General features: G+C 32.5%; 2 protein-coding genes across 4 annotated transcripts; one reads left to right on the forward strand and one right to left on the reverse strand.

Annotated features, from left to right (window-relative positions):
• Positions 1-9,615: 9,615 nt before the first annotated feature.
• On the forward strand, positions 9,616-18,163 carry LOC123215340 (CDP-diacylglycerol--serine O-phosphatidyltransferase 1-like). 3 transcript variants are annotated; one of them, XM_044635392.1, is made up of 14 exons: positions 9,616-10,023; positions 10,742-10,793; positions 12,747-12,942; positions 13,864-13,929; positions 14,026-14,085; positions 14,530-14,620; positions 15,433-15,487; positions 15,668-15,747; positions 15,884-16,000; positions 16,433-16,517; positions 16,672-16,763; positions 17,119-17,372; positions 17,465-17,553; positions 17,785-18,163. In XM_044635392.1, the coding sequence occupies exons 3-14, from the start codon at positions 12,770-12,772 to the stop codon at positions 17,901-17,903; spliced, it is 1,281 nt and encodes a 426-aa protein (XP_044491327.1). In that variant the 5' UTR covers positions 9,616-10,023; positions 10,742-10,793; positions 12,747-12,769; the 3' UTR covers positions 17,904-18,163. The 3 variants fall into 3 exon arrangements, with proteins under 3 accessions (XP_044491327.1, XP_044491328.1, XP_044491326.1); XM_044635393.1 differs by having other exon boundaries at positions 10,751-10,793; XM_044635391.1 differs by lacking the exon at positions 10,742-10,793.
• Positions 18,164-18,817: 654 nt separating this feature from the next.
• On the reverse strand, positions 18,818-21,615 carry LOC123215341 (palmitoyl-acyl carrier protein thioesterase, chloroplastic-like). Its single transcript, XM_044635394.1, has 6 exons — positions 20,827-21,615; positions 20,599-20,732; positions 20,114-20,227; positions 19,868-20,036; positions 19,710-19,778; positions 18,818-19,608 (listed from the first exon to the last, which is right to left on the reverse strand). The coding sequence occupies exons 1-6, from the start codon at positions 21,190-21,192 to the stop codon at positions 19,300-19,302; spliced, it is 1,161 nt and encodes a 386-aa protein (XP_044491329.1). The 5' UTR covers positions 21,193-21,615; the 3' UTR covers positions 18,818-19,299.
• Between the last annotated feature and the right edge of the window lie 1,844 nt (positions 21,616-23,459).

The raw sequence follows: 23,459 nt of genomic DNA on the forward strand, positions 1-23,459 counted from the left end.
ATTAACAATTGTTTCTGGCCTTGGTGTCAGGGATCCTTTCTTAGCATCAATGGACAAAAAGGATGTTAAGTGATCTTCTCGTCTCACGTTTATTGATAAAGATAATATGCTTTATGTCTGGTTCAGGATTAGGAAGAGAAATTTTGGACTTGTTTTATAGAGAATTGAAGTACAATTCTTCATTTTGAAGATAAAGGATAGAAGAAATTTTATGATTTTTCTTCGGGTTGAAAATGCTTTTAAGTTTGTAGGTACAATCCTAGATAGTTTACTTGCATTTCCTAGATAGAAGAAAGGGTTTACTTGAATAATTTATGAGTGCTAACTTATGCATATACTGAATAATGTGAAGTCCTTTTCACTAAAAACTATGAAGATGGCCAGGTGTTTCATCCTATTAATGCTCGGGAATATGAAATTCCATACCCATGGTTAGCGCTAGAGCCAAACTGAGCTGGCTCTGGTTTGAAAACTGGCTTGGTTTGATTCAAATTTGTTTTCTTCAAATGTAAACTGAGTTCGAGTTAAGAGATTTGACTCATTTTAAAACCGAATTAAATTTGAACTATTGAGAGTTTTACTCAATTTGTTTTGCGAACTGGATAGATGACTTGATTTGGTTTAAACTTGGCTCGTGGTTTGATTTGAATTATATTAAATAATTGTTAAAGGACGTCGTTTTGTCAATGAGTTAACGAATTTGAACCACATATCCAATCCAAAAATTCGAGTCAAACTCGAACTAAATTCAAACCAAATTATTTTTATTCAAATCAAATTTAAATTACTTTTAATATTAACTTAACGAATTTAAACCAAACTATTTTTTATCCAAAGTGAACTCGAGCCAAGGTATGTTCAAAGTTTGCTCGGCTCATATCCACCTTACCCATGGCTAGATTTCTACAAGATCAAAAAAGTGAACTCTCTTTTTCTTTGGGATTCAACAGCTGTCTGTGATTCAGTGCTGCTCCTATTTGGTGGTGGCATCTCTCAAGGAGACTCTGCAAGTGTTTCTTTTCCGCCCAGCAACTAAATCACTTATATAAACATTGCCCACAAGAGCAGGATATGCCACCTCCCACTTACAAAACGAGACAATTGAAGAACAACCAGTTCCAATCTACGGTAGAGTCTAATGGAATTCAAATTATTGGTCAGCCTTGCAACAATAAAAAAACTGCACTGCTGTGACCTATGTAGCACGGAAACGGAAACGAAGAAACGTGAAAACGCGGAAACGGAAACATGGAAACATATTTTTTAAAAAATATAGGAAACGAAAACGTGGGAAAACTTATAAATATAAAAAATATAAGGGTTTTTTTATAAATACTAATTTTTTTATAATAAAAATACATAAACTTGTATAATATAAAAATAAATAAATAAAAAATGAAGAGAAAAAATACTATAAAATAGAATCATAGAAACTATTGTAAATTGTTCTTAAACAAACGCATGTAGATATTTAAGAAAAAAACAACAATACACACAAATCTAAATAATATGTCAGGGAAAAGATGAGTAACACATCAAAAAGTAGAAAAAAGATGAATTCAATATGAGATTTAAAAACATTTTCAGTTTGAAAATATAAAAGATATGTGTTTAATTGATTTCACAATTTTTCTTCTAAAATAAACGTGTTTCAAAATTTTTCAAAAATTTTAAAATGACCCGAAACGTTTCCTACAAGTTTCGGGGAGTTTCGGAAACGAAAACGTTTTCGAAACGTGGAAACGCATCCTATTGTAAGTTTTCGTGCTACTTAGGTTGTGACTAATCCTAGACAGGCCTTGCATATATAAATCAAATGTTCCCGTTGTTGAAGAAAAGCAAGAAGGATTCATTTGAGCCCAAAACGAGCTGTTATGGTGTGAGCGCAAGCTCAAGGCATAAGTGTGTGTTCAATTTGATAAATTTGTAATTGGATCACCTATGCAGATAAAATGACGCCGTTTTGGTTAATTCAAAATGATATTATTTTGAAATTATGTTATTTTATTTAAGCAATGCAAAACAATATCATTTCGCTCTAAGTGTAGCAAATGAAGTATCTTTCAACTTGACGAATTTTTTTTAATCTCCACACTATTGTCTCTCTCATCTCAAACTTTCTTTGAAGGCAAAGCAACATTGTCAACTAAATTTTGAATTCATCATTTGTATCTTTCACTCATCAATAAGATACATGAATCTCAAGTTTGATTTTAGTCAAATATGTATGCATGTTGATTTGTTCATTCATTTGATTTCACTCCGTTGTGTATGCATCATCAATTTTTTGCCTTTTTATACTTGATTAGCTTTTCATAGGAGAAGAGATTAAGAAAATATGCATCACGTCAACAATATTGAGCTTGAGTTTGAATTTATGTAATACAAAACTTGTCGAGCTCAAACTCAATCTTTACTCTCTTAAAACCAACTTGAGCTTGAGCAAACCCAAACACGGGATCGGTTGGAATCCACCTTATTACGTTTTGCTCAATCAAGGTATCATGAGGTAAGGTTCAATACAATGTCGTTTTTTAGAGTCAGAAAATTATTGAAACGATAAACCCCAATCAACATGACTACATTTTGACAAATGTCACTAGATCGGGCTAAAGTCTGCCCCATTTATTTTAAAAGGTCCGACATCAGTAAATTATTGGGCTTTATTAGGCCACTTAAAATTCAATAACAGACACCAAACAGATCACATTCGGACAATTTAGACATGTCCAATGGAATAAATTTTGGACAATTTTTCAAATTCTGTCAATTTATACCGTATTATTTTAATCGATTTCCGAGACGGATTGACCCATTTCATTTGATATGTCTAATTAGTTCAACTACGTGAATGAATCTTTAGAGTAAGCGTATCCAAAATATATAAAGGTGTATTGGTCAAAGCAAATCCGTGACTAAAGTTGACTTTATGCATGTGAATGTAATTATTAAGAAAATTAGGGTGGGTTTAAGCCAAAGTTGAATCAAAATAAGAGTTAGCTTGAACTTACTCGATTTCAAAACTATTAGCTTGTGATCGAGCTTGATTCATTCCAAACAATGGAGAAGAGAAAAATGTTGACAAGAATTTTTTTGATATGGTGATCATGATTATTTGTATTTTACGATATCTCGTATGTATTGTTTAATATAATATAATGTAAAAAATTAGATGTATCCTAGAATGAATTGAATATTAATATAATATGATACATATTATCAATACATATCGAAACACTATTTAAAAAAAAAATCTAACAGAGGTGTATATAAAAAATTTTAAAATTTGAGAAGACATTTGTGATATTTTAAACATAATGATATGATAATTTGAATTTAATATTGTTTTATATTATTATTTTAAAAAAACATATCCTATAGTATGATATGATCTCCGACATATGATGCCAAACATTAGGTTTTGGATAAACAATACAATATGCAATTTAACTATCATAGTGGTGATTTTAGGGTTAATTCAAATTTAAGCTTACGCTAGCTTAAGTTCGATTCGATTTGAGAGAGTCAAACTCTAGTCTAGGCTCGAGCTCAACATACTCTTCTTATACTAAACTCGAGTTTAGTTCAACTTAGTATTATAGATTATCATATGACGTCATTTTGATGCGTATTGATTAAAATGATATTGTTTTGACTTTTGTTAATCAAATTATCTAAACTTGCAAGTTCGACAAATCAAACACCCTTAAACTTGAGTTCAGTAGTACAACACCCCTAGGCTATAACTTGAACTTGCTCAAGGGGAATTCAATTAACCCTAGTTGGTAATCAAGCTCAAACCAATTCATTTTGATTTAAATTTAGAGGGGTTTAAATTGGGCGAAATATCAATCTAAGCTTAAGTACTTCAGATGACCTCCAACCCTAATTAAAATTGGTAGACAGATCAAAAACCCAATTGTTTGTATGCGAAATTTCTTTTCCAACACAATCTTTTGTCCTCTACTAAAGGAATCAAAAGTTATAAATAAAATAAAATCTTCTCTCTGAATCTCACCACGAAAATTGGTTCCTCCTTCATTGACCATGAAGATTTTCTTGCCATGTGACCAATTTTTTATTTTTATTGGCCAAAGGACAATTTTCCATCCAAGTTTTAATGTTAAAATAAGAGTTTAAAAAGCTCAAGTCTTACCTATAAGCTAATTTTTGTTAAATTTTTTTATTAAAAATAAAGATAAAATCGTTATTTTATTGATAATATTAAAAAATATAAATTCTATTAAGTTTTCTCCTTTAGGTTTTAAAAATTAACAATTTTACTCTTATTTGAAATTTTCTAACTTTAAAAAGTAACATTTTCCCCTTAAAAACCTACGGTTTATTTTCTTACTCTCTTCAACCATCGATGACGATGTTTGAACATTATTATCTCTCTGATGCAAGGAAGAGTTGTCCGGAATCAACAAGGTTTGGTCTACAAAGTGACTAGGCTTCGTCAACTCATATGAATTGATGCGTCTTCGTCAATTCATTTGGAATTGACGAAGACGCGTCTTTGTGTCACACTAGAAAGGGTGAAAGATGTTGGTTGATGTGTCTTTAGGTAAAAAAAATCGTTATCAATGGTTGAAGATGATGATTAAAGAGGGTAAAAAAATAAACCTTAAGTTTTAAAAAGAAAATATTATTGTTTAAAGTTAAAAAATTTTAAGCAGAAATAGAGTTATTAATTTTTACAATCTAAAAGAAAAACTTAATAAAATTAATATTTTTTTAATATTATTAATAAAATAATAATTTTTATTTTTATTTTTAATAAAAAATTATAATAAAAATTACCTTATGAGTGATAATTTAGATTTTTCAAAACCTATAAATTTGTATTTATTTTGAGAAATACTCCTTCCGCCTATTTTTATTTTTTAATTTACCGTAATTTAATAACATGAATTTGATGCAACATCGATTTTCGTGATGGGGTTAGTCCAAATCGATTAGGTAAAAATTATTTTGAAAAGAGTGGAATCTGAGGCCATATGGGCATGACACAGACAGGCTGGGAAAGTATGCGCTTTCATGTCAAGATTCCTCACAAAATTATAAATAAAAATAGATTTTTAATCTCCCATTAAAAGTTTTTTTTGTTTGTCTTGTTGGTAACAAGAACGGTTATTTGAGATAGAAGTGAATATGAATCAAATCAAATATTAATATTCATTAATTTGAAATCAGTTTAAATTAAAAAAACATTAATTTGAATTTGTTAAGTCAAAATTATCGATAATTTAAATTTGACTCAACCCTTAAGTTTTTAAGTTCAAAATTTGATTAAAAATCTTAACTTAAATTTGTATCTTAAATTTGTATCTCATGATCATTAGGGTTTAGGGTGGTGTCGAAGTTATAAATAATGCAAACCCATTATGTGTTATTGTCTGGAATTTCGTTATCTTTCTTCATTCAACAAAAATTGTGGGATTAAGACTAAGTTCAAGTGTTGATGACACAATATGAGGCCAACCGTGCCACGACGGTGGATGTGCCCTCTTTGGTCGTTGCAATGTTGTACCATTGTCTGGGTGTCGGATGGATGGATTGGAATTGACCAACGTTAATACTGTCATGTTCAATTGGAATGGGCAGAAGTGCTATAGGACCTCTTTGATTCTTTATGATGTCTAATGTGTGGAATATTTGGTAAGTTGCAAAAAAGGGGCACGCCCTCTTTGGGCCACAGTTTTGTGTCAATTCCATGACAAATAAAACAGGCCAAAAAATTAAAGTTGAGGCAGTCATGTTTTGTTGGAAATTTTGTTTTTAGACCAGGAACCCTCTGGACCACTCATTTGAGGTAGAATTTGACCATCAAATTAGTAAATTGAGGAGATTAGCCTAGCAATATAATGTCAAGACTTTCCACTTCAATATGGGAGTAATAAAATGTGCTAACTTGTGCACTCAAATTCATTTATAGAAGTGTAGAGTCAAATTTGGGTCTAAAGTTGGATCTGAACTGAACCATCTTAGCTTAGTGTTATTTGATTTGAGCCAAATTCAAGTTGATGCTTTAACTCAAAAATTCCATTTGAGTTTAACTTAAATCTCCATTGATGAAACTATTTATTCTGTCGATAATACTATCTCGCCAATGACAAATTTGGTTAGTTCAAACAAATTCATGCTTAAACTCAAATTAATCATTATAAATTTGAGTCAATTTGAATTTAAACTACATTCAATTCAAATGAGTTAGAATCATAATTCAACTCAAATTTAACTTGTTTGTCCCATCAAGTTTGATAATATTATTTAGGCCAAAGGACTATTTCCCACCCAAGGTATGCTTTTTCTGTAAATTCCCACCCGTTAACTTTGAAAATTTCATTTATCTACCCATGGGCTGTTAAAAAAAAAGTTAGGTTGACGGATTCAAGGCCAAAATCATCATTTTATCTGTAATATTAAAAATAAACTTAAATTTAATATCTTTTTTACCCCCAAACCCTAACAACTAACAATTTTCTCCCAACCCAAGTTTTCAAAAACAACATTTTCTCCCATAGGGTTTCCAAACTTTCGGATTGAATTTTTCGACAATGACCGACGATCTCCAGGTGACGTCTCTTCCTCCCCGGCGTTTCCTCTTTCCGACCATGCAGCGTCTTCCCCTCCTAGGTGTCGTCGTCGAGGACAACGCCATACAACGTCTGTGTGTAGGTTGGAGATGTCGATTGTCGTCGAAGGAGGGGCCGTCGGAGAGGGAGAGTAGATGCTTGGAGATGTCGGTTGTCGTCGAAAAAATTAGATCTGAAGTTTGAAAACCCTATGGGGGAAAATGCAGTTTTTGAAAACTTGGGTTGGAGGAAAAGTATTAGTTTTTAAGGTGGGGTGGGGGGGGGGGGGGAATGATATGACCAATGGACTCAGTTAAGTTTAACAGTCTATAGATGGGTAAATAAAATTTTCAAAATTAACGAGAAAAATTTTAAAAATTCAAAATAGTTTGGGTGGAAAATCGTCCTTTGGCCTATTATTTACTTTACCAATAGTATCTTAATAATGTTATATATTAGTTCAAACAAGATCAAACTTACTTTCTTATGAGTCTAACTGAGTTCAAACTTACATTTTAATTTCAGAATTAACCGCAGGTACTGTTTTGATGGCATTGATGAGAGGATGATGTTGATTTGATAAAATAATAATGTTGAATGGTGAAATCAAATCCCAGTTAACTTTTTCATTACAGGTTAATGTAGAAATTACATATAGAGTAATTATTGAGGACAATTGATGAGACAACCATTGGATATCCTTCTAATGATTGATGTGATAATTATGATAATGATAATGTTGATTAACATCAAAATGGAATTAAAGTTAGGTTTGGACCGTGAAACCTAATTGAAATCTATAATACACATAATTTAAATTTGTTTGAATTAATATATAATATTATTAAAAAATAAATAATATTATCGATAAAATGAATTGTATTATTAAAAAATTAAATGAATTGAATTATCAAATTAAAATTTTCACTTAAACTCTTACTCAATGAAAGACTGGATTTATCCACTTAACTTAAACTTGATTTAAATCTATAATATCCAATTTAAACTTAAGTCTGATTTTGTTCATGTCGGTGTGTAATATTATCTTAAAATTATTAATGAGATGAATAATATTATCAGAGAGGTGATCAATTTTATCAATGAGATAAATGAGTTAACTTATTTAATTGAAACTCTGGTTGGAATTTCACTTGTTCAAATTCGAATTGATTTAATTTGAATTCAAGGATAAAATAACTTAATTCATTAATTGACAAAATAATAGTCAAGTGGTATTCCCTTGGCATCTAATTCCCATGATTTGTTCATCTCCACTTAGTCTATAAGCATCTTCCTTTCACCATTCTTTTGGAATTGGTCCCCCTATAGTGTCCTTTTCTATAAACATTTGGCATAAAGGAATATTTTTCAACTTATTCTTTTTTCAACCTAATATTATCTTTCATAATCCCTTTCTTATTCATAAAATGACAGACATTATTTTTACATTTTGGGTTTAGTCAACTATAAGCTTTCACTCAACATGTTCATGTCACTTTAAATATAAGTGTGTGCATCACTTTATTATTATTATTTTATGTCAATTCAGATAATTTTAATAAATATTAAAATAATTTTGTTTATCTAATCATTAAACATTAAATTTGAACCACAATTAATCAAAATTGAATATGGTTAGGTGTTAATGCACTAGGTCTTGAGTTCAAGTTCTAACGCATTAAAATTTCCTCAATTTTAACCTTAATATCAACATAGGGGTTGATTGAATTGAATCGAATCATGAATAGACGGGTTTAGACAAATTTAAATATGATTTAATTTAGTTCAAAACTTAAACCAAATTTATAACATAATTAAATCAGATTAGGTTAGGATTCCCAATTAAATCAACTAGTTTGATTCGTTGTTCAAAATATTGATTTTAAACATCGTTTTTTTATCTTTTTGTTAAGAATAAAATTACAGATAAAAATATTTTTTCTAATTTATTTATATTATTTTGTTACTGTAGCATATATAGTTTTATTACTTCACTTATTAGTTATAATATAGTAATTAGGTACATATTAAGTATATTACCAATTCAACTATTATAACATCAATCAAGATTGTTATCTTTAGAAGGTTTGAATTAAGTTGTTTTTAGAAAAAAAAAAATATAATATTGATCCAAATTGATGCATATTAATAAGACTTACACGAGACTAGGTCGAATGCATGGATATGATAGCGGTGATTAAAATTAGTAAAATAATTTATTATTTACTATGTGCAATAATGAATTGAAGAAAAAAATATAGATATGTAGGATTACGTGAGTATAAGAGTTGTTAATATGATTACGCATGTTACTCGAGAGCTTATCTTTATAGTTATTATATTTACAACTCTTGAAAGAATTTCAATGTATAATTTGTAAGAGTTTTAGAAAAAGTGCCATGTAAAGGACTATATATGTTAAGATTCAAATCTTTGTTATCATAACTTATTTTAGAAAGAAGTACGATTACATTATTATATATTATATTCAAATTTAAATTTAAATATAGTTTTTTATTATATTTTATACCAAGATAATATAAATATTTATATCTATTTGATAATAAGTTATTATTTTTTAATATATATATATATATATATATAGTATGAAAGACTTCTACGTGTTTGTTGATTAAGTATTAATTTATTCTTAATTTAAAATCAATAAAATTATATATACATATTTTTTAATATATAATTATATATATAGATAATATATTATTATATAATTATTTGATTTAAAAATAAAATAACATTAGTTTTATATTATTTAAATACTAAATTAGTTGCACATATAACATTACCGTTATTAAAATTTCAAAAAAGGCAGTCAAATCTCTAAATTTTCTCCCTTTCTTACCTTCTATAATCACACTCTCAAAAACCCCTACACCACCCATCAAAGGGGCAAATCAGTGATTTCACTTTCACCCATCATCATCTTCCCAGGGGCATTTTCGTCATTTCATTTTCCCACTTCGTCCTTTCTAAACAGACGTATCTATAAACACCTTCAAATCTCCCTTTGACCGTCGTACCTCTCGCTCCCTCTCTCTCTCTCTTGCCTTCGCCCCTTGGGAACTCCTCCTTTTCGCCGTTCCCACTGTGAACAGCCAGCAAGCAAAGCAAAAAACACAAGAAACAATCGAAACCACAGAGCCAAAAAAAGAAAGAAAAGAAAACCCGAAAAAGGAAGAAAAAGAGACTGAAAAAGTATCGACAAAGTAAGCTCAAAGAGGAAGTTCATTGTTATATCAACAAAATCATAACATTTTTAGTGTCTCTGAACATCGGCAATCCTTTAAAGATTTCAAAGCTCGAAACTTTTCGTAAACTCTCTCTCATTATTATTACAACTCCCAGTATCACTCTCTCTTAACTACTCTTTCTTTGATCCGAAACGGCCACGATCGTACGCCTACGCCTACGCCTCTTCTCAGTCTACGTAAGTTTGCCTTTTTAAGCCACATTTTTGGCTCCAAAATTTATCCGCTTCCTTTTTCCCTCTCATTTTTATTTTTATTTTCTGTATATCTTTTTGTGTTCTGTATGCATGTGTATACGTTTTTGCTGTCGCTTCTTCCTTGTGTTTGTTTGTTTGTTTGTCTTCTTCGTCTCCGTTTCTGAATCGGGTTCGGCTGCTTTTTTAGTTTTTTAAATGTTCTTTTACATATTTTTTATGGGTTTCTTTCTTTACATGCAATCAATGAGTTATTTTTGAATTAGAGGGTTTGAGATTTAGTGTTTTTTATGATAATTACTGTTTTTCTGTGTATTTAGATCAGCTTAAGCTAGTTTAAGTGATTTATCTGTTTACCAAATTTTTGTTCCAAGTGTTATTAACGTGGTGTTGGGTTTTTCCTGACGGGTAGTTTCATGATCAAGGAGTTAATTTTTATATAATTTTTGTGATTTGCATGCGAAGTAAGCTTATTCTTCTAGGATAATTTCATTTCCCTGTAGTGATTTACGTTGAGAAGGAATTGAGTTAGTTGTTGAACTTTTAGCTTTAGAGTTCATGCTTTTTCATTTCACGTTTTTGCATAGCATTTCAGTTATTTAAGGCCACGAATTTTGATTTAGGTAAGTGGGTTCCGTGAGCTTTAAGGACCGGTTTTAGCTATATTCATTGAAAGTTATGTGGGTTTCATTTTATTTTAAAGCTGTGGCAGGCAAGTTCAGCCAGGCTGGTAAAGCTATAGGGAGCATACGGAGGTAATTTATTAGCGGTGGTGGAACATTATTTGGTTTCGAATCTTGTCAAAGTTTGCATCTTTATGTTAGTTTTGCTATTTAAATTTGAAGAATGATTCGTGTGCATTGAAATAATAATTCGGAATCTGTTGTTGGAAGCCTGTAGGAAATGAATTGTCACATCGTATGGACTGATATGGATTAACGATCTCTCTTGTCGGGCAATATGTAGGGTCCTTTGATTCGTTAGGATGTGCTAGTGTTATTTTGTGGTTAATATGGTGGTACTAATTGGAGTGTTTTTGAAGTAACTCACTGAAAATGGCCATTCTGATACACACTTTGACGCAAAACATATGGTTTATTTATATGATATATTTCATTTTTGGTGATGGGACTGCTTGTGCTGGTAGACTTGGGACATAAAATTATTACCTTTGAAGCATGATGTAGCTGTTCACTTGTAATGGTGCTTCAATATTGTCCCCAGCTTTATTACTGTAATCTGTGCCTAGGAAAACTTAGTGGTATTCTATAAAGATTTAGACGGCCTCACATCAAAGTAAATTTTTAAATTTTTCTATCAAATATAAAAGGGACCAAACTTTCAACATTTTTATTGAAGGTGCTAAACCAATACAATTAATATTGTTTATTGTTTGTTATGTTTTGTTTTGAAAGTTGACAGACTTTCAAATCGTTTTATCAAATGTAGAAAAGACCAAACTTTTGACATTTTTTATTAAAGATACTAAACAAACACAATTAATGATGTTTGTTGTTTGTTTTGTTTTATTTTGTTTTACAAGTGAAATGGCTAATTTGGTACCTTAAATAGAAAATAGTGAAAGTTTAGTTTCTACAATTAAAAAAAGAAACGAAAGTTTAGTATTTTTAATAAAAAAATTTGAAGGTTCAATTCTATTAATAGAACTGTAAGTGTTGTTATCCTGAAAATTATTTAATGATATATCCCTTTTGTAGATTGTATGTATGATTTGCAATTTGTGTTGAAAACAGTTGGTATTGATTATATCATACTAGTATAGGAAGTTCTTTATCTAAAAACGTTTGGTTGCTATACTTTCGATATTAGATTATGAACTACCTCTTTAATGTATAAGATTTATAAGGTTTTTTCTTTCTAATAACTATGTAGACCATGGGACTATTTTTACTATTCATTAATTTGTTTTTATTTCATTAGGGGACAAACTTTCTCTTTGTTGATCATTTTCTGGAATTATAAATGGTTTTTTGTGTTAGTAATAATAATACTTCATGTAAAAATAGTTGATGAGTTATATATACTTGAATAATTTTAAACTAAAGAAAAAATAAGCAATTAGATCATTTAATCACATGATGACACGACAGTTTGTTTCTACCTTTCAATACCCAACCATTTGTAAATATAGTATTATTCTTTCAAGAAATAGAAAAGATAACTGTTTAGCCACATTATTGGGCATAATAGTCTTTCTTGTTCAATCTTGACAATGAATTGTATATTGTGACAATGTTTTTTTACAATGAATGTAACACCTTTAGATAAATCTCATGAATATAAAAGAGATGTTGAGTATGTTTGGATATCTTACATCGTTTAAGGATGTCAAAACAAGACTAGTTAAATAGCTTGTGGGCTCGTAAATTGTCAAAAGACATGTTTTGAGTTATAAAACCTAAAAATAAAATTTTAATGGATTGTGTGTTCAAAATAAATAATATCTTGACAATGGTCTAAACTATTATATCAGGATATTGCAATGAAAGTGTCTGCAGGCGAACCTACATACACTTTCATCATCAACAAAATAGTTGTTTACTTTTATATCTTGTTTTTGCTCAAAGAAAGTGTCTGGTTATCTATTACTTTATATGGTTTTCTTATTGGTTAGCAAATTCCAAAGTGCTTTTGTTTGTAAAAGAGCTTACATATGTTTTATTGTCATCTTCTCAATTTGTTTGCAGTTATCAATTTGTATCTCATAAAGATGGGGCTCAGCGAGCCTAATGGTCACAGAAGATTGAGGCAAAAGGATCATCCTGCCCAAGAAAATGGTGATTCTGATTTATCAAGTGTTGGTGATGATTTGGACCCATGGACAGCATGGGCATACAAACCTCGTACCATTTCTTTCTTGCTTATCGGTGCATGCTGTCTGATGTGAGTCTGATGACAATAACCAGTTTATTATGATATTGAAATGATGTATTGGGCTCTTGTTTCAGTTCTTTTATTTATATCTGTTTATATATATATATATATATATATATATATATATATATATATATATATATATATATATATATATATATATATATATATATATATATATATATATATCTACACACACCTAAAATTTTACACCGGTCTTTTTTGGATTTCATTATTTCTTAAATTGGTCTCTTTATATTTTATTTTTATTCAACTTTGACCCTATCTTTAGGTGGCGACTAGATTTGATAGTGGTTGTAATCCTTATTGGAAGATTATAGGATAAAAGTTTACCACCTTTTATGTATTCTGATATGGATATAAGAGTTTTGAATTTTGCTTTGAGTTAATGTGACTACATGATATAATCCTTTTTGAATGGTTCTAGGATCTAGTAATGATAGAAAATAGAGATAGATTCAAGCCGAACTAAGTTCAAACAAGGGTCAGTTGGCTCGAGCTTGGCTCTTATCCATGATGCTTAGCTTTAAGCTTGAGCTTGTTTGAACCAGTGCAGAATATAGTCAGAGAGCTATCAATGGGGTTAAAGGTAGTTCAAACTTGATTCATTTAAGTTAAACGTGAATTCAAGCCTGAGCTTGCTTGGCTTGAATCCACCCCTAATGGAAAAGGCGTAGCTGGTATTAAGTTTCGTGACAAAATGCATACTACCTAAATTGAATCCACTGCTAGTGGAAAAGGGTAATTAGTATTAAGTTTCTCGACAAAGTGCATAGTACCTAAGTAATTATACAAAATATGAGAAGGCTAAACCTTTTATTTTCGTCATTTGTTCTATTTTTAACATTTTTTTGGTTTTTATTTAATTACAATTATTTTCTTCTTTTTTGTTTGGAATTCAATTACCAGTTGGGCAAGTGGAGCTCTTGGTCCTGAAAGCACTGCTTCTGGAGATCTTGTTACATCTGTGAAAAGGTTTGTTCCCGTAAGCTGTATTTCTTATAGCAATTTATCTTTTAAATGCATCCAAGTAAAATAAATAAAAAACATGTCGTTGGCTGTTTCTTGCAGGGGTGTATGGGCTATGATTGCAGTTTTTCTTACTTACTGCTTGCTGCAGGCACCTTCTACGTAAGTTGTGGAATCTTAAATCTTTAGAAATAGGGTTGGATTTGAATTGAGCTCAAAACAAGTTTTCTTTAGGTGAGTTCAATAGGAGGCGTTATTCCATCGAGCTTAAGCTTGAGCCTTGGGGAATTTGATTAAAAAAAGATCAAAGCAACAATATTTTGACCTATTCACATCAAAATGGTGTTAGTTTTGACCATCTTGGTTTAGTACCATAACCAAATTGAAGCTCGGTTTGAGGGGAACTCGACTCCCTCAAGCCAAGTCAAACTCGAGCTGGGTTAAACCAAAACTCAACTCGATTCAAATCTAGCCTTATGACTTCTCTTTTTATGTCATAGTGCTATTTATCTCAAGTATGACATCCAAAATGTCTGAAGCTTTTGAGTTTCTTACATGCTGCTAGCAATGTGCTTTTAACTTGTGAAAATCAATATTTGATTACAGGGTTCTCATCAGACCACATCCTGCTGTATGGCGTTTAGTTCATGGAATGGCTGTCATTTACCTTGTAGCTCTCACTTTTTTGCTTTTCCAGGTTAGTTGTTATTTATAGCTGTCTTTCTTCATGTCTTAGTTTTTGCATGCATGGAGGGGTGGATTCAAGCTCGGCTAAAACAAGTCAATTTTGAGTTGAAGCTCGAGCTTGATAGCTCGGATCAAGATAGGCTTGTTTATTTATTCGATGACATTGTTAATCTCGTCAGTGATGCTATTCATAGGGTTGGATTTAAGCTTAAACATAGGCTAAAATGAGTTTGGCTTGATTTATTATGACGAATGTGAGCTGATCGGAGGTACAGTATCAGAGGGCATTCAAGCCAAGTTGTTGAACTAAAACTTTAGTTCAAATCCAGCCAAATGCCAATTCAAATCGAGTTGACTCGATTAAAATCTACCCTTAATTATATATCCCTTTGACGATACTATTCACTCCACTGATGGCCATCCGGTGACATTATGCATCAACTTGAACGAGTTTGAGTTCAAACCAGGTATTATGGCTACGATCCAAAACTGAACTCCGTTCAAATCAAATCCACCCCCACATGCATGCATGAGTAAGTACATCTATATGATCTGTATCTTGGAGTATAATTCTTGAATGTTCTTTTCCGTAAAATCTAAAATCACAATCAATAGGACAAACTCAGGTGCCTTTACAAATCTACACTTTTTCATACTTCCTGGATGCTCTTTCTCTTTATCTGCACCATCCTCCTTAATACATATTTAATTCATATGTGGAATCTTATGCCACTGAATGAGTTCAGCTCTGCTTATCTTTCTCTCATGCTAATTTTGAAATTGAATCACTGATCACTTACAGTAGCTTTCATTTTCTTACAGAAGCGTGATGACGCTCGTCAGTTCATGAAGTTTCTCCATCCTGATCTTGGTGTTGGTAATGCTTTGGAGCTTTAGAACAATACCCCTTTTGCCTTTTTTTTTTTTTTTATTACTTTCATTATTACAATTCTAATGCAAGTGAAATCTTTGGTAAAGGTTTCATTGTCATATTGGCTTGGCTTGTTGATTGCAAATAAGGGATTCTTAGTATTTTAATTTGCATGACTTGATGCAGAACTTCCAGAAAGGTCATATGGTGCTGATTGTCGCATTTATGTGCCCGAAAATCCCACCTGCAGGTTCAAGAATGTTTATGTATGAATTCTTTTTCTCCTTCCCTCTTTCAAAAACTATACTCTGATTCTTCTCTTTTAGCAGGTTTTATGGCGTTGGTGTTTTCATTGCAATGTATAAACAACTCAGACCTCTGATTTAGATTTGTTCTGTGTAGGAAACACTTTTTGATGAATTTGTTCCAGCACATATTTTTGGATGGTGGGGAAAGGCTATATTGATCCGTAATCAGCCACTTTTATGGGTTCTGTCTATTGGATTTGAGTTGATGGAGGTTAGTCTGTTGATCTTAACCTCATATAGTTTATTCTGGTATTCTGTTTTATGTATGAGATCGATTTTCTGTATTTGTGTGTCACACTAAGCTTGTGGGGCTGGCTTGAGCTCAGATCAAAGACATAATGCTCGATTTGAGTTTGTTTGAGCTAATGTACAGTGTTACTGAGTGCAACTAGTGGTGTGAATAGTGTCATTAAAGGCAAAACAATATTATTAACAAAATAAACAGAATCACTGGATGGAAAAATGACCAATCTTTAGTCAAGCTGTTGAACTAGAGCTCTAGTTTGAAATCAACTTGTTTGAATCAAACCATGGATTCAATCTGAATAAGCTTAGATCAGCTCCACCCCTAACCAGAGCACCATTATAAAAGTGAAGGTTGCTAATTGTTTGTCAAATTATCTTTCTTGTTATCATTTTTCAGTTTACTTTTCGCCACATGTTACCAAACTTCAATGAATGCTGGTGGGACAGTATAATTCTGGACATTTTGATCTGCAATTGGTTTGGTGAGACTGCTGTGGCCTTTCTTTTTTCATTTAAAATTATAATCACTGTTGGGTTCCTGCAGGCATCCTCTGTACTTTTCATGGTGATAAATTTTGACATGAGGGAAAAATTGTTTCTATCTACTTGACAAATTACAATTTATAAACTTTGCAGGCATCTGGGCTGGAATGCATACAGTTAGGTACTTTGATGGGAAAACGTATGAGTGGGCTGGTATAAGCCGCCAGCCTAATATATTTGGGAAGGTATGTTTTGAACTTCCTAATATTCTCTAATTATATTTGAGAATTGAGCTCAGTTCTATGTCTAGGCTTGGTATCATTATTGCAGATTACATAATAACATGGACTTCCTTAATCAGAACTGCAGACTTTCTGTAAAACTGGCTTGTGTCGGTTCATAAATAAAGCCGATGATCGCTGATCTTTTGCTAATGTAAAAAAATTTTGGCACATTTATGAACCAATTTGTTCATTTGTGTCAATTACAAAGTGATTTGACAAGATTTATTGCTCTGCACCTGTTCTGTGAAATAGCATTTGTATCTTTTTACCATTTAAATTTGTATGAAGATAATTGATGATATTGATTGTTTATCAGTTTAAACGAACGTTGGGACAATTTACACCAGCACAATGGGATAAAGATGAATGGCATCCGTTACTTGGTCCTTGGCGGTTTATCCAAGTTCTCAGTCTTTGTATCGTGTTCTTGACAGTTGAGCTTAACACCTTTTTCCTCAAATTTTGTCTTTGGATTCCTCCTCGAAACCCTGTTATCATCTATAGATTGATCTTGTGGTGGCTAATTGCAATACCAACAATTCGCGAATACAACACATACCTCCAAGACAGGTACACTTCTTCCCTGCTTCTGTTGGACAATCTTGATGCTTGAATGACTTTGAATTTAATTTGGCATTGACTAAATATTATCAAATGTCCAGAAAACCAGTGAAGAAGGTTGGAGCATTTTGTTGGCTTTCCCTTGCCATTTGCATTATTGAACTTCTAATTTGCATCAAGTTTGGACATGGTATGTTTGGTTTCAAGTTCATCTTAACTGACCAACTTCTTATGATACAACAATGTTGTGTGCACTCAGTTTTAAATACCCAATTGATCAGGTGTTATTTTATTCTTAATTTAAAATCACCTAAGCACATGATAACATACCATCTGAATACTTAAAACTGGCTGCATACAGTTTTATTGTTTATGGTATTGTTGAACTGATGCTTCAATTGTTCATTTTAATTTCTAACAGGCCTGTTCCCTAAGTCTATGCCTTTATGGTTGGTGATCTTCTGGACATCTGTTGGTGTGGCTCTAGGATTGTTCTTGATTTTGTGGTCATTCAAGAGTTTTCGAAGAAAGCGACAATGATTTCGGCAACGTGGTACATTATTCTTTGATTCCTTCAAGCTCTTATAGGTATTCATCTGGTGCTGTAATTACCTATCTCTTTATAAGTTGTAAATGGTTACTGGATCACAGTTTCTTGGGCAGAAAATATTGATTCTTTCTTGTTAGTTAGAGGGAAATACTTTTAAGTTCTAATATCAAGCTCTTCAGTTGTAGTTTGCCAACGTTATGAATTGCCCATTTTATATAGTCCAAGCATCTGCGAGCTTTTGTTCTCATAATTTACAAGTATATTTCCTTCTTCCGGTGTGGTTTATTTCATCTATATTTATTCAGTGAATGTGCCAACGATGCAATGTTATGCTGTAGCAAATGATGAAGAATGGAAGCCATTTACATGAACCTTTTTATGCTATACAACCCTGATCTTATTCTAACTTTTCATGTTGCTTAACCTGTTTCTGGAAGTTGTTTTTTTCGTATTGTTCTTTGAAGTTCAAGCGTCAGTTGGCTGTTTTATGATAGATTTTTATGCAAAAATCCATTGTGAAGGGTTGATGAAGAACACAATTCTGTTTCCTATTTTTCGTTTTTAACTCATGCTGATAGGCATTTAAATTGGCTAATTGGTGGTAGGAAATTCCAATGGAGTTATGCTTGGGCTTCACTTCTGTTCAATCAAAGTTCTGATAAAATTGTGCTAGACCTGTTCATCATGTACAACTTGAAGTTTAGGAACTGTTAATAGTGTTACTAGCAATGTTTTAAAACCCAAATCAGATTAGCTGGTTTAACCGGTTCAATTGGGACCCATCTGCAATGAAAACTTCAGCCATTGGACCATAGACAACCACAGTTTAACCGGAAAACTTGTTTGGTTTAGGGTAGAAATGAGTCATCGGAAATGATGAGATTGACACTGGGAGGAGATGAAATTGACAATAGGGGAAATTTTCACTTATCTCTAAACAAAGCAAAAGATACAATATCACCCCTAAACAGTTTACCGGTCTGACTGTCAGTTGATCCGGACTGCCCATTTCACTGGGTTGCTGTCCAGTTCAGATATGAAAACATTGGTCACTAGACTCAACTTATTACAACAAATGATTTCTATGATCCAAATTTACAGACACTGAACCAAAGGTAATCGCTAGAACTTCTCATATAGATTCATTTCTCACAATGACCACCAGCCACGCATTTGAGCCAATTATTTTGTCCACAAACCCATGACTCTTCTTCTTGTGTTCTAGAACCTTTATTTCTATCAACCTTGAAATAAATTCTGAGGACAGATGGCAAATCCACTAATGCCCTTAAAGATACAACTATTTCAGGGCACATTATAGTGGACTCCATTGCTAAGTCCCTTGTAAATTTTTTTATTAATTTGTGAATCTGAAAATGGCATGGGTTACAGCTTCTTTTTCCAGGATGTCCTTCCTCTAACAATCTCTTCATTTTCAGTCTGGAGAAGATGTGTATATCTCAATGGCCCCTTTTCAAAGGACCCGATGAGTCCAGAGCCATCAACAATTTCAGATGCCAGAGAAAATCCATTGAGAAGAGTGATACCGCTGTCTTGTTTCACCACGTCTATCAGGATCCCACCTTCATCAGGATGGCAAAGGGCTTGAACTTTATCTGAACCTCCACATTCCCTTCTGTATTCTAGTATAATACCAGATAGCTGATGAGTCTCCAGGAACAGATCAGGAATAGTCTGTCCATGGAAACAAATCAAATTTTTTTTTTTTAAAAAAAAAAAACCTCAAGTAAGGATGATCCCCGGATAACAGTACTTGAAAGGTTCCAGGTTTTTACCTCGAGCATCCATCTTACATACTTGACATTGTTGACATGCTGGTTCATATCCAAATCACTTCTCCTAGGCTGCAACAAGAGGACTTGACATTAGAAATTTGGCAACATGTGTGTTTTATTTAGCTGTGGAATTATCTGGTTATGTTAATAAACTTTACCTTCAAGTCAGAGTTTACATATTTTGCTGTATTATCCAACTTGAGGATTTTCTCTGGAACATCTTCTTTGATTGCTTGTTTATCTATAAACCAAGGTGAGATCTCAGCTCTAACTTCTTCTGGCATTTTTGAGAGGCGCCTTGTTTCCTCATTCATCATCACCCAAGTGCTGTTTCATATTTCATTTGCTAGGAAAATCATCAAAGTGTTCATTCATGAATGTGTTTAGTAGAAGTTCAAGTGTACCTTGTAGCTCGAGTGAAAATGTGACCGGTAGCTTGACTTCGGATCAACCAGTCTCGACGCATTCCATTCTTTCCCGATGCTCCAACCCATGTGTCAATTTCTACCACCTCTCCCCTGCAAGATATAGATGTTATTCCCTATCAAATGCTACAATCTTTTGAAGCTAGGAAAGCACTTAGAATGTTTGTTTTGGGCAGAAGTGTTTCTGCCCATAATCTGTTTCTATAAGCACTTTCTGTCAAATTACCGTAATTCTAAATAATTCTTTCTAACAATGGTATGGTTAGAGGTAGATTCGATCTAATCTGTGATGAGCCAAGTCAAGCTTGTTCAAGCAGGTACACAGTGTCACCAGAAGGTTGCCAGAGGAGTAAACAAAGTTTCTGAAAAGATGAGCAATGTCACCGAAGCCATCTCAGACTGGATTTACACCTAGATATGGTTTACAGCCTTATGCCTATGTGAAAATGACAAATAAGACCTACCAAAGTGGATAATGATCAACTTGAACTTGCATTCTTGAGACAACCCATATGAGATTGTTCCTCATCATTCCATGTGTTGCTCCAAATCCATTGCCTAGAAGTCCTGACATCCATACATGATTCAGTGCTGTTTCCTACATGAACAAATGCTTCTCAGAAGCCAGATAATAAAAAAGTCCACGTCGGCTGCACAAAAGAAAGACTGCAGGATAGTTGATCGTTCATTACCTGGAAAAGATTCAGGAGGCTCTCAATAGTTGCAGTTTTATCAGGGCCAACTTCATAAGACCGAATGACAACAGTCTGTCTGAAAACAACTCCTCCTTCAGTAATGAGTCCCTGACGATGAGGATCAACAAACTGCTTCGTTGTAGGAATATTCTGGCGAACATGAACTTTTGTCATGTAAGCTTCTTCAGCAACAACAGCAGCCAAAGAAGCCTTTTGCCTCAACAACTTCACTTTACTTCGAGAAATTTCCCCAAATCTCACATTGCTCAGCTTCTGCTTGTGAGGTTCATGGCTGTTGTTACTATTTGCAGAAGAAAAAGAAAAGTTAACATGATAAGAAACTATACCAGAAGAAGCAGCCATTTATTTATTTATTTTTATGTCTTTTGCTGCTTTTTATGTGCAAGGTTTGGAACAGAGAAATGGGCAGTGAGAGGGTTATATAGGTGAGAAGTGGACGGGTTTTTCAAGGTAAATGTTCAAAGCTTGGGGAGAAAATAAGGGAGTTTCTGGGAAAGTTGTATATAATCGAGAGCCATTCTTGTTGTGAAGCAAAAAATTGCGGTAAAGGGTTCTTAGTTTTGATCGATAATGGAAAGAAGAAAGCGAGAGAATGAAAAGAACAAAGAGATGGGTGAAGTGTTTTCCATGAATCATAGAAAAGGAAGAAGAGAAGTCTCCCTTTTCTGTGAATAAGAGTTTGTTAGGTTTTTGTCAAGTAGATTCTTTATCTCATCTCACTGTCTTTTGTATGCTTCAGAAGTTCCAATTCTCAGTGATTTTTCCCATGAAAGTTCTTTGGGGAGTAGCACTGTAGATAGCACGGGTAGAGTCAAGTTGAACCTAGCCCAAATAGAAACCGGCTAGAATTCAAGAAGTTTAATTCAAGTTCAAGTTTGAATTTACTTGAGCTAGTGATCAGGTCATCAAAGAAACTATCAAAAAACTTTGGAAAGGAAGAAGAAGGTAGGTTAAAAAAAAAATTTTATTAACGATTTTTTGATGATTTGTTAGATTCAAATCAAATTTAAATTGATCAAACTCAAATTAGAACTAACCCAATTCAAGTTCAACTAAACACCGAACTTGCTCAACTTGGATCTAGGCCTAGTATAGAGGTTAGTCAATGGCTATCGAGGCGCATCAAATACCATGCATTGTGCATTGCTCCGTTGAAACCTAGTCATAATTAACAGTTCTCAATCAATGATCTATAATACAATATTAATTATATGAACGAATGTTAATTGGAATTCAATATTCTTGGGAAACCCATAAATCAAACAATAATGAAATACAAACCCATCGTAGAATTTGGGTCAAAGTCAAGGCTCACTGGCACTGCTTAAGCTGTGAATTTAAGTTTCACTTATGAAACAATTTGATCATTTCCATTTTCCGAGCACTCAAGTCAAAAGGAGTGGCTGCTTTGTGTCTTTGAACAAGGTTATACCTTGGCTAGAGTGGATTCGATCTAAGTCATTTTGACTCGAATCTATCTTTCAGTTCGAACATGCCAAACTCTAATTGAAACTCTAATCTAGCTTGTTGATATATTGTTCATCATCTAGTCAACCTTTCAGAGATATTGTACAATAGTTAGAACTGAATATTATGGGTTTAAATTAAACTCAAACTGACCCTAAGCTTATGTCAGGTTGAGTCCACCCCTAATCTTGGCCTAGGTTGCTGAAAGTCTAGGCACCACTATTTATTGGCGCACGGACCATTAACATTTATGGTTGGTGATCAGAAAGTAAAAGGAATATTTTTCACTTGAGATGGGACAAATGGTAAAAATCAAAGGTATCAATGAAGGGAATTTGAATGCCTCCTCAGACTTGTCCAGTTGTTTGTGAGAAAAATTTCTGGGAGATTTTCTACTGAATAGTGAAATTGATTGTTACTCAAAAAACTTACCAAATATTGCTGCTGAATCGATGTCGATTTTTTCAATGTTGATTGAGAATTGAAGCCTAGTTATTGCCGGTGTCATACTAGAAGCTGACAAAGAGTCATTACCGGTAAAAAAATTGTCGTGAATTTATTTTGTACGTGGACTCAAAAGTAAACAAAATCTACCTTATTGGATTTACGATGTGTTGAAAATAATTAAACATGTCAGGATCAAATTATATTAATTCTATAAATAAGGATTTTACGTACCTATATTAATTTTTGATGAAGTGTTTTCGAATACTACATGAGGTATTAACGTTAGTTTATTTCTACGACGTTATTTGCCTACGTATTGATTTTCAATTGAAAGATAGGATCTGTGTATTTGTGTTGGGTGGAGAATTCTTCCATTTTCATAAAATGATGTTTATTCTTTTGGAAGACAGTTATGACTATATATAAAAATCTAACTGTCAATTACTAACCACTAATAACTGTCATTTGACAGTTAACAAAACTGGGTCAGATCAACCCGTCATAAGTGAATTCGAATCCAATAAAATGCAATAATTGGTATCAGAAAACGAACAACAAAATGCTTAAATACTTAATATATACAAGAAAAGCCACATACAACAAAAGAGAAAATTTCATTATAAATAAAAGGAGATTACAAGATAAAAAATAGATTATCAATCTCTTAGCTCTTAATTTTAACTTTTTATGTAGTA

The sequence above is a fragment of the Mangifera indica genome, chromosome 5 (genome assembly GCF_011075055.1).
Source record: "Mangifera indica cultivar Alphonso chromosome 5, CATAS_Mindica_2.1, whole genome shotgun sequence".
Lineage (NCBI taxonomy): Eukaryota > Viridiplantae > Streptophyta > Magnoliopsida > Sapindales > Anacardiaceae > Mangifera > Mangifera indica.